At 32.8% G+C, this 12,124-nt stretch overlaps 2 protein-coding genes across 5 annotated transcripts in view; one reads left to right on the top strand and one right to left on the bottom strand.

Moving 5' to 3' along the window:
- LOC130899412 (glycerol-3-phosphate dehydrogenase, mitochondrial) overlaps nt 1–12,124 on the bottom strand; it is a 48,131-nt gene that overhangs the window by 3,028 nt on the left and 32,979 nt on the right. For 2 of the 4 annotated variants that reach the window (XM_057809336.1, XM_057809338.1), the window contains exons 9-12: nt 11,922–12,113; nt 11,103–11,312; nt 10,141–10,340; nt 6,245–6,346 (exon numbers count right to left, since the gene is read on the bottom strand). In XM_057809336.1, the coding sequence (XP_057665319.1) occupies nt 6,245–6,346; nt 10,141–10,340; nt 11,103–11,312; nt 11,922–12,113 (704 nt within the window). Of the gene's footprint in view, nt 1–6,244; nt 6,347–6,390; nt 6,490–10,140; nt 10,341–11,102; nt 11,313–11,921; nt 12,114–12,124 lie in introns of all 4 variants that reach the window. The other 2 variants (XM_057809339.1, XM_057809340.1) reach the window with 1 other exon arrangement.
- On the top strand, nt 434–1,976 carry LOC130899413 (radial spoke head protein 3 homolog B). The gene has a single exon (XM_057809341.1). The coding sequence runs from the start codon at nt 732–734 to the stop codon at nt 1,902–1,904; it is 1,173 nt and encodes a 390-aa protein (XP_057665324.1). The 5' UTR covers nt 434–731; the 3' UTR covers nt 1,905–1,976.

Here is a 12,124-nt window from a genome sequence, read left to right as displayed (position 1 = left end):
ACCTACTGGCCCGAAATTAACTCCAGCCTGTCGAGCAGATTTTCCAGACAATACGTCAATTGGACTGACGAATAATGCGGTTCCGATTCGCGTAGTGTTGCATAAAAGAAAACGTGACTTCTGAAGGAATATGAAACAATTAATATTAAAACGATTTATTTTATTTTTGACTCAAAAAATGTTTTATTTAAAATTCTATCCAAAAAAATATATTCGTGATACAATAAAAATTTTATTTGTAGACTAGTGATATCAATCTCCAAATTTTAGAAAAAATAATTAATAATCTCAATTTTTTTTAAATTCTCGTATGAGGATAAAAGAAATGATCGATTCCAATAAATAAAATTTCCTCCATTAAAAATATCATAGTTACGCCCTTGATTAAAACTATCATTGATCAAACATTCAAATTTTGTACGTCAGTTATATCACAAAGAACTCGACGTAGTTGAATGTAAATAAACGAAGATTTGACACAAACTTTTCACGTAAATGGAATCGCCAGCAATTTTAAAAAAAGTAACAACAATTAATTAAAAACCGAAATAAGAATAAATGAAGAAGAAAAGGCGAAAATATAATTCTACATTGGAATATTTCATATCAGTTAAGTTCGATAGCATAGGAAGCATATAGTTTACAATTTACGACTCGCAATATAATTTTGACAACTACATACATTAATGTCATAATATGTACCTGAAATATATTTTTGTCGCACTTAGAAAATGACTCTCGAAGACAGACCTATTTTAAGAAGGCAACGAGCTCAGCCCAGAAGATCCTCGAAAGACAACCTCGAAGTAGATATACGTAATGGAAGTGCGGGTAACATCGCCAAAAATGAATACGTATTTTCCAGTTCCCCTCGAGCGTTATACACAAATAGAAAAATGTATAAAGGAAGTGATGTGCCGTACGCTAACGTTATGTTCGAAAGAAGAGTTTTCAGAGGAACTAATTTCGGAGCAAATAAATGCGAAGGTGACGGCGAATCGGCCGCAGCGAGAGCCGCGGAAGCTCAAAGAAGAGCAAAAGCAAGAACACGTGCCCAAAATATGAAAGTGTCTTTACGACTTGGTTCTCCTCCGGCGATTTCTGGTAGAAAACACGAACGGATACAAACCGAGAATTATTTGGAAGAAATATTCGTAACTCCACCCGTCGCCGATATATGCACACAGACAGATTTATTCTTAGAGAGACCAGTATCTCCATTTTATGTTCCCGCCAAAACCGGCGCCGATGTAGAAACACAAATTTATCCTGGTGATTTGTTCGATTTCGATTTGGAAGTGCAACCAATACTCGAGGTACTTGTGGGTAAGACAATAGAACAATCATTAATAGAAGTTTTGGAAGAGGAAGAATTAGCAGCCCTTAGAGAACAACAAAGAAAATTCTTGGAAATAAGGGCCGCCGAAACTGCCGAAGCTTTGAGGTTGGAAGAAAGAGAAAAGAGATTATTCAAAGAAAAAGAACGAAGAATGGCAGAACTGGAAGAAGGATTGAAGAATCAAAAAGAGATGGAAGAAAAGATAGCAGCAGCTGTATTGATGCAAGGATATTTAGCAAACCTCCTTCCTTCAGTGTTAGAAGGTTTAGAATCAGACGGCTTCCTTTTGGATAACATCAAACAAGATTTGGAAGATTCATTTATGCCTTGGTTACTTAAAGAAGTCACAGGGGAGATGCAAGATATGGTTAGTAGTAGAGATATTCTTGCTGATATAGTTAGGGAGATTTTAGAAAATCGTGCGGATTTATACGTCGCATTGGATAAAGAAATCGTAGAAGTTGCCGAAGAAGGTACGGATAATATTCAAGATGAGCAGTTGCAAGATCATATGAAATTACAAGAAGAAATTCGAAAAAAATTGGAGGAAAATCAATCAAAATAAGAATTTTATATTGTTTTTAGACACGTAAATTTCTATGTAAATTGTTGAATCAAATAAATATAGTTTTTTCAATATTTTATTTTGTTGGTGCCAAATTTAATGAGAAATATATTTTTGGAATAGATATAAGTGGGCTCATAAAACAAAAATTTTAGAACAAGGTAATTTTTGTATTTAAAATCAACTTTGCGAATAAAATTATTGACCTAACATAAGTATCTGTAAGTTGGTTTTCAACTAAACCACATCAACAGGAGCAAACAGAGGCCTAAATGCTCAAATAGAAAAGGTATTAACCGATATCAAAATCACTTTATACCAGCGGCATTCCACATTACGGTAGAAGTAATCTGATTGAGTTTATCGAAGCAAAGACGCTGGCTGCAAGTTTTTACAAAGGAAGCTGTCGCTGCGGTTCAAAATTTAATCCTGTCTGGACATAAAACATCACCATCACCAGTTCATCTGTTGTGGTTTCAGGTTGAGAGTAATATGTCCTGATATAGTCACGTGTTCGAAGTAGCTAAGGCAGCTTCACAAAAAATTGGAGTTCTTTGTATACCCCACAAGAGTTTCTAATCCTCTACAAGGTATAGATACGTCATTTGAGTATTGCTCGTTTTGAACTCGGCTTCCAAGCGTACCCTATATGCAATACAGTACAGAGCACTCCGATTTATAGGTGATCAAGAATTTACCAGAAACTTGGACAGTTTAGAGCTTAGAAGAAAAGTTTATGGCCTTACTCATCGATCGATACTACTAAGGAGATACTCATCCCAGCTGTCCAATATAATCCCACCTAGAGTAGTATTTGCAAGATCTACTACACAAGCAGTTGAGGTTAAACACCACCTAATCCGCCTGAAAACGCATAGAATGTCAATCTCGGAACTTCTTTTGGAGAAGTGAAAGTTTGTGGAATCAGCTACCAAGATATCTCCACACTGGAGGCAGCACTCGAGCTACTCGAAAGTAATAGGAAGTGCTTGCTATATAAAAAATATTAAGATGAGGTCTTAGCTGCAATAGATTGACCTAAATGAGGTTATAAACCCAAATCAGTTTATATATGTAGATAAGGATAAAAAAAGAGAATAGGGGAAGTAGTAAGAACTATGAAATTGAAAATATATTAGAAATTAAAAATAAAATAATAACAATTAAATAAAAAAACGGTTGTAAGGACACATTGAAAGAATTCAAATAGAACAGGGTATGAGGAGAATTACAGAAATAAATGAGAAGATTGAGTAGTGCAGAATAGAAAAAATTTTTCTAACAGACAGATGCAGGACCGAAATCCATAGAAAAAGATTGTTGAAACTGCAAAAACTTGAATAAATTGTAAATGAGTAGCAATAAACTCTCATAAGGTATTTATTTAAACCATATTTGTATTTCTTAGGTGTAATGGTATACCCAGGTTTCATCTTAACTAAAAAAAATAAATCAGGAAATTATTATGCTTTAAAAGGTAGTTAAATAACTCTCAATTTTCATTTGAAATTTGTGAGGATTAATGAAATTTGCAATTTTCTTTAGGGAATTCTTTCAATTTCACACCTTATATTTTGTTACGAACTCGTCCACGATATAGACCGTGAAGCCGATCCTGATCGGTTATGATAGAAGAAGAAAGTTTGGCGGAAGCGGCGGTTCTCGGAAACCTTGGTTTTTTTTTATATATTTTAGGTACAGCGGCGATTTGTTTATACTGTTTTCAAATAATTTCTAGAAAGATCTTTTTATTTGTTTATAGAATTGTGAATAATTGAGTCTCATAGTGGACACGAAATAGTAAAAGTAGCCTGTGAAATCAAGTAAACTATGTAAGTCAGTGAATAGTTAAGTGTTAGTGTATAATTATCATAAATAGTGAGTCGTATAGTGTTCAGTGCTTAGTTTATTGTTTCTAGTGTAATTGTTTAAATAAATCAAGTAAGTAAGGTACGTGTCCACCTCGAATTGTTGATAATAAAGGTATTCATTCCTCTATTCATGGTTAGAATAATAGTACTGGAGCCAGTAACAGATTTACATGACCAAATTCCTCTTAAACAGTGTTAGCTTACCAAGTACGATGAAAAAAATATATTCAATCATTTCGGAGCTAAAAATTTGTCAGAATTTCAGATAACCCAACGCCACGAAGACAAAACCAACCAAATGATATATTATGAATCAGCTGGTGCTTTGAACAAAATATTATACTTCCAATGATTTCACTAATTTACTGATGATAGATTATTTTCAACTTCGGGATGAATATATGGGTCAGCAGTCTGTATTTTTATATGAAAACTGTCAGTTGATACTTTGGAAGTATTAGCCTATTTAAAAGCATTAGGTTTTCTCAAAGTATTGGCAGTTAGTTTTTTTATTCATCACAGCAGTATATTAATAATGCTCAAATGAACTAAATGTTCCATATCAATATTTTTTAAAGCCATTAAGTATATTCACTTCAAGTGAAAAATCTTTTTTTCGCACTTGGTCAGGGCATCAAAATGGAAAGTTTGCTTGCTCTATTTCACTATCTGTAATCTAATAAATGTATCTATCAAAGATAATGACGATGATCTTAGCTTGTACATAGTATGGTCCAAGAGCTCTCTATTTTTATACACAAAACAGGGACAGGTCTCAACAAATTTTACACAAAGCTTAAACTTGCTGTTTTGATCCATTTTATTATAGTAGAGCTAGAACTACCACTCTACAGTTGTTTTGAAAAATGTCTCAAATTATATTTCGCGATGTTAAAAAATGTTTGACTGAAGAAGGATTAACACCAACCCAAATTAAAACAATGTTTACAGTGACTTGTGGTCATCATTCTCAACAATTAAACTATTTCAGAAAACATTAAATTGATGGCAGAAATTGTTCTGTGGCTGGCGCCTAAAAACAAAAGAAATTGCAGCTTTTTCAAAACAAGTGTTCTAAAGATCCTATATAAGCTTTAAATGTGAAAAATTAGTACAAGGTGGATGCCTCGAACTCTTAGTGCATTACAAAAGCAGCGTGATGGTCTTTTAGATGACTTCAAGGCATCAAATACAAAGCAGTTGCGTAAAAAAATATCGAAATAACGCGTGGCAAAATCAGCCGAGGTACGCGCTAACTTCACGACAATTTTTATTTGAGAGGAAATCCTTGAAAGTGGAATTTTTTTTATGTTAAGCTGGTTGGTTATTTTCTTCGAGATATTGGGTTATCTGGACGGGAATTATTAAAACCCCCCCCTCAAACCGACCTGCAGCTGATGTCACGAGGATTCAAGATACTATTCTCTGATGCGTCTCACCAATTATAGTTTGTAAAGTTTTTCTTTGTTTTTTTTATTGCGTTTTTCTGTTGTTTCAAGCAAATTTTGTATGACAGTTTTCATATAAATATAAAGTCAGTTTTTTGGTATATTAGCTCCTTTTATTCAAATCTGTTCTTTCTACTTGTTCCTTTTGCAATAATTTTCATTTGTGTTCCCGTGTTCCCGCTTTCTTCCTCATTTAATTTTTTTCCCGCAGTTCTACAGCTGTCAGGATGTATTTTCAACCACTCCCATAAGACTGAACCGATATACCACAAACAAACAAATTCAACTCAACTCCAAAAACTGGGAATTCAGTTGAGGGCTGCAACCATCACGGATTTCCACAGATAAGTCCCAGCCTTATCTTTAATATATAGACAAGTCTGAGTTGTTTTTAATTTATAGCTGCTTTTGTTTCGTTCTGCTTTTTTGGATACACAGTTAATGCGACTTTTTGATTTTATCGCTAAATTTATTTGTTATTGAACATTTGTTTATTGTTCTTAGCAATAAATATTAATTTGGATAATCGTGTATGAGGATAGTTTTAGTTTGTTCAATTATTATTTTTAATTTAATTAATAAGATTTTTCCATCTTTTCCACTATTTCGGTTCATTTTAGTCGTTCGTTAAAAGCTGAAGAACTGAGGCCGAATACCACTTCCTGAGGAAGAGTCTCCTGCCGGGAAATTAAGTTTATAAGTTCGAGTAGAAGTAATCAAATTTTCACCTGGCTCGTGGACTATAGGGATCGTATACTCTAACGTACATCGTTTGCTAAAGCATTCTGAGATAAATATTACCTAGCACGTTTACATAAAAAAAGCATCGAGCTATCTATCAATTAACAATGTTTGGATAATATTCAGTTAATACCTCACACCAACATAACCAAAAATTCGTTAAGATTTTTTTATATGCGTTTTGTGTGTCTGTTGTAGTGTCGGTTTTAAAAGTGTCACTTGCATGCAGATAAAACAAAAAAGCACCGCAAAACTAAATTGGTACAATATTAAATCCAACCTGTAAATATTCGTCAAGTTCGACTTGTCCGTTCATGTTCGTATCAATTTCTTTGAGTATATCGTGAAGCTCTTCACCAGAAACTTCTTTTTCTCCAGTTTGCTGGAACAACGAAAACATTGAGAAGACATTAATTAAAAACTTACGTGTAAATAATCCGCTAGATCCAGTTGACCATTAAACATTAGGTTGATCTCCGATAATAAAACATGGACTTCGTCGTCGGTAAGTTTTATTCCTAATGACTGTAATAGATATTTAGATTATAAGGACTATAATAATAATAGTGTATTCTTACTTGAAGGACTATAATAAATATCTAAGAATATCGACAGCAAAACTTTAATACTGATATAATACTCTATCTATCAACGTCACTTTGAATTTTTAATCCTATGAATTTAAAATTTTTACAAGAATTTATACAAAATAAAGCCACCACAAATCTCAATTAATTATTTTCCAGTCGATGAATACATAAGTATTCGAAAGCTCGGAAAATATATTAAAGTTAGTACACTTTGGTGTTTCATTGCCACGTTCCTAATAAGAAATCATATATATATATATATATATATATATATATATATATATATATATATATATATATATATATATATATATATATATAATTGAAACTTGGTACAAATATAAATTTTATGATTCTAACGTTGACTAAAAACGAATTTTATCAAATTCCGCCTACTAGGCAAATAGCGGGGGAGTTGGAAATAAAAGAAAATCACGTTTTTCGTATATCGCTTTTAGAAGTTTTCAAATTCACTGGAATTGCCTTAATTACCACCTTATAATTTGCTGTTAAAAGTAGGATCAGTTTACATCATGCTGCGCAATAGAGATGTCTTGATCCCGCATATACCAATCCAACGGATTTACCATTCGTTTTCAAACGTTTGCAATTTCCGGTACGTCTGGCCTTTGCGATGACCATAAATAAATTGCAAGGCCCGCCGTTGGAAGTTTGCGGAATCCTCCTGGAGTTTTCCTGTTTTGCGTATGGAAAACCGTCATCTTTGTTTATTTACGCACCACAAATCAAAACAAAAAATATAGTTTATCAGAAAGTTTTGAATTGATTAACAGACTGTATCAAAACTATGTGTGTGACTGTCAATATCAAATTGAAACCTTATAAATAGCCAGTATTTGAGGAGAGCTCTACTTTTTAAGTGAGCAAAATCATGTATAATTAATTGAAAATAATAATAAAACTTCATTTAAACCGAGCGTTTAATTTATTTGTTTTAATAAAAAGGGGATCCCTTTTGTTTGTTTTTATTTTATACAAAAGTTTAGGTCTTTTATTTAACGATTGAGGCAGTACAAAGTCTGCCGGGTCAGCAAGTAAATAAAATTTTTTTTGGACAGATGACAGTGGCGATAAGCAGTGTTGTATTTAAAGCATGATAAAATTATTTTAATTTGTCTTTCGGATCTTAGTTTTTTGTATTTAATTTTAAAGTTTTATGACGATAATTTGAGGTCGATAAAACATATATATATATATATATATATATATATATATATATATATATATATATATATATATATATATATATATATATATATATATATATATAATACTGTAATAAGGTGGCAGAATCCTTCTTCAGTTTTTACTTTTATCGTATTTGCTGCTACTTCAAGTAAGAATAAAACTACTATATTAACCGAATTTATAAAATGGCGCATACTGTAAGATGGTTCATGATCAGAATTTCGTATAAAATTTTATATTTGGACAAATCAAATAAAAGAGAGACCAATATACAAGCAATAGGAGCACACATGCGTTTTATTGACCAGGAGCTTTCCTGGAGTGGAGTTAGTTTAGGAAGAATGAGTAAGCATTCTGGTGGAACCTTTTCGACTTGATCCACATTAGAAAAATCCGTCGAAACTACTAGATACAAAACATATTCGACTCTCATCAAAAACAAGCTACATCCCTTGACTGTCTTCCTTATACCTCACTGCCGCATCAGGAAAACATGAGAAACAATGAGAAAATATCTGCAGATCAGAAATTTCTCAAGCGGCACAAAGGATTATGCAAGTAAATAATTAGAGCCTCGAAATAGATATTACTCCTTGGAAATATCCAAATAAAATATAGAGAAAATATATACACAAATTGATACGTGCACATTCAGGAGAAAGACACTTTTAGAATGCAATAAATTCTCTGAACTAGAAAGCTGTATATGCAAGAATGTAACCTCTTTTAAGCCAGAATAGAGTTCATTAGGAATTCATAATTGAAAGGCTCAATGTTGCAATACAATATAACCACTAATTATTTGACAAACTACAGCAACTCTTGAAAAGGGACAATGTTGTGAGGACTAGAATGGGAGCTCATACTTAATTTAAAAAAGATGATGTAAAATTTGATTGGATGTGGCACAAAGGATACGAAATAGTACTTCGTTGAAATATGGAAATAAAATGTCATATAGAGCAGTTGCAATGTGGTGTAGATTTTCCGGAGATTTCTTAGAATAAAATTCTTGCTACTTCATAAAATTGCAAGAGGATACTGAAGTTAAAATCATAATAAAACGTAAGAAGCTACAAGATCTAGACCGTAAACAAAGAGAAACTAAAGATGCTTAAATAAATGTCGAACAAGTGTAAATAACAGATAATAACTTTTGACTAAACGATTAAAATTAAATTGCAATATTTTCATATTTTGACTCTCAAATGCTCAAGTAACTAAAAGGTTTTCTTTCTTATTTATGCCTCAAAATATTCTCCATTGAGATTGATATACTTTTCCATGCGTTTGAACCTTTTTGACGTAGCTTGAAGCATTTTGAACACAGAAACCGCGTCTTCTGCTGTCGACTTGATAGTTTGTTTCTTTGTATGCCTCTTTTTTGACAATTTTTCCGATGACAAACAAATGGTTGTATAGATGTTAGCCGTTATGTTGCCCTAACCCCACCGTTTCCATGTGATTAGTAAAACCAAAGGACCGACTTCAAAGGATCACACAGTTTATTGTCGGGCGCATGCATCCCCTTTGCAGATTTACGCTGCCTTAGATGTTTCAAATGTCAAAGCATCAGTCGATGATAACCTTTCTTTGAGCCGGCAAACGACAAAATATTGGGTTGAGATTATATTTAATGGTGTGAAATTTACACAGGAATTATAGCAGTCAAAAACAGTGATGTCGTGGCTGAAAATCTAAATAATATGTCAGATTATCTTTTGCTGATCAACTTGACATAGCGTCCTAAGTGGCAATCCATAGGTCCATGAGCAAATGATATTTCATATAAAATGTTATATATCGATGAATAAAATGAAAGAGGCCATAGAAGGCCAGAGAAGGTGAAGTATAGATGAGTTTCTGAAGAAGAGAAAGTACTGTGGTGGGGCCTTCTAGAGTTAATGAGCAACTGATATTTCGTAAGATTCAGATATTATTGAGCATTTCGAAGGCAGCAATTGAAAAATGAGTGAGAAATTGTTCTAGTATCAAATAACTGGATTAACTGTAGTACTGGCGAAATTCATTGGAATAAAATAAGTAACTGAAACTGTTAGATTAATGAAATTAATGAAACTGTTGGATTGGTGGAACATTAAAAAATAATTCAGAACATAACGTTTTCCAAATCAAGAATTATATGACTGGACTTGAATAGCTGCAGATTTACCTTTACATCCAATATCACTGGTTATTGTTCTTGTTTCCAAATAGAAAAAAAAATGGTCATTAAAATAAAATTGCATCATAATAACGAGCCAAACCTTTGAATACATATCATCGGAGCATTAAAAATATTATTGACAAATGTCTCAACTTTGAAAAATTAAAAATTAACAATTAATTTTTATTAATTAACCCTTTTTTTACTTACTTTTAGACTTCTCCTAATGTCATTTATGGATACGTATCCTTTTCGGTCTTTGTCGATGTATTGGAATCTTTTAATGTAAAGTTGTATTTCTTCTTTACTTAAATTAATTGGTATTTTGTCTCTACTAGCCCGGTTCACATTTTGACCCATTTCGTTTTGAAGAAATTCTGAAGCTTGTTTCATTTGGTTCTTCTTTTCCTCTGAAAATGCAATTCAATTGTAAATGTTAAATGAAAAAGACTCTGACAGTTAGTCTGCCAGAGATGCTGAACAGACGAGGATTTCGTACTTTATCTTTAGAAAAATTTATGGTGTATAAGTATAATCGAATCTTCATTTTTTCTAAGACCATCGTGTATTTTAAAACACTCTTGGTACATCACAGGACACTGTTAGGTATACAATGAAAATGACGCCATTGAGTTGATAGAAAACAGTAAAATAAGAATGTGAGGTATTTTCAACAACCTTCAACTTAAGGACAGTAATTATAGTGAGTAAATAGGTGCCTCTATACTCTCTTAAACACTTGAAATGCTTGTAGGTTGTATTTTACGAACGGTAACAAAGGTAAACAAAGAGCGATTGCGAATTGTTAAGAGTATTTTTCGGCCATCACTTGAAGAGACGGAAGGACAATAAAGTGTAAAGAGGAACAAAAAGTTGTAATGCTTATTTAGGGACACTAATTCAGTAAAAGAAAGGAAGACTCCTAAATGTGTGTGTTTACCACATCTGATGACTGGAAAAATAACAATTGAGATTGGGACTACAGCAAAAGATCTCAAACTTGTAGGTATCAAAATTTAGATGAAGTTGGCTAACTCCCATCCAAGATAATAATACCATAAAGAGAGAGAGAGAGAGAGAGAATAATGTGATCGGTCCAAACAATATTTTAAACATGACGATTTACCACTGACATTTGTAGACCAAGTTTTTATTACAAATGAAACACTTACCTTCGGACCAACCTAATTCTTCAGCCATGATATTAACAATATCAGGTAGCGCTTCTTGAGCAGCTTGGACGTTCAAGAAAGCTAACCTCACTCTTCTAGCGATCATATCTACAGCTGTAATAGCGTATTCTCTTACACCATATCTCACTTCAGCGTCAATGTATGGAAATTCAGGATGAAGTTTTTTTCCAATAATCGGCCACCGTTTACCTTAAAATTTTGAAAAAATTGGTTATAATAACAGAAATTTTCTTAGTGTCGTAGCTAGTGAGGGCGTAATGGTCCCCGTGTTCAAAGAGGCTCGGGAGACCTCTTTAATTGCGACGTCCTTAGATTTTACGAATAACTAATGATTTGGGCACTTCTATTGTCAAAGAAGAACGTTATAAATTTTATAGAGTATTGGTTTGAGGCATCGTAAGGAATGAATGAAAAAGGGCCTTCCCGATGCCACTGAACACTGCTACAGTGTTTCATGGAAACCAACTTGTCTCAAATAAAACATTTTACTTGCAGGATAACGATTTATGTAAAATGTAATAAATCCTTTTAAATTTGTAATAGGTATTTTCAATGATTCCAACAGATAAATCTATTAGTGACAACTGTCTGCCATAAACTGATGTTCGGAAGTCGGTAGCCAATCTAACTTATTAGTAGTTTTATAGGCAGTCATATATCATCAATTCCTAGATCTGTATCACACTAAATTAATGATATTTAAAGGTTTTTTTAGCAAAATTTCAAATGAAAAAGTTTTTGTTTACTTTGAAAATTCTTCAGAAAGTATTAATCTTTTTCAATGAAAATTATATTCACCTGTCAAAGATGCCATTTTAGCTACAGCAAAAGCTCTGTCTCCATAAGATTTTGACAGATGTTGCGCTACTTCACATTCTAAACCAAAATCTTGTACCAATCGAATATACATGGTTGGAGTCCATCCATGGGCTCCGTAAAGAACCATCATATCTGTTTGACTGTCTTTATATTTGGGAGTCAAATTACAAGCTGGAAATTAT

This window comes from Diorhabda carinulata, chromosome 11 (genome assembly GCF_026250575.1).
Source record: "Diorhabda carinulata isolate Delta chromosome 11, icDioCari1.1, whole genome shotgun sequence".
NCBI classification, from domain to species: domain Eukaryota; kingdom Metazoa; phylum Arthropoda; class Insecta; order Coleoptera; family Chrysomelidae; genus Diorhabda; species Diorhabda carinulata.
Note: the sequence above shows the minus strand (reverse complement) of the source record. Positions and strands in the feature narration are given on the sequence as shown.

Coding starts and splice junctions, on each gene's coding strand:
- LOC130899413 (XM_057809341.1), top strand. CDS start 732: ATGACTCTCGAAGACAGACCTATTTTAAGAAGGCAACGAGCTCAGCCC.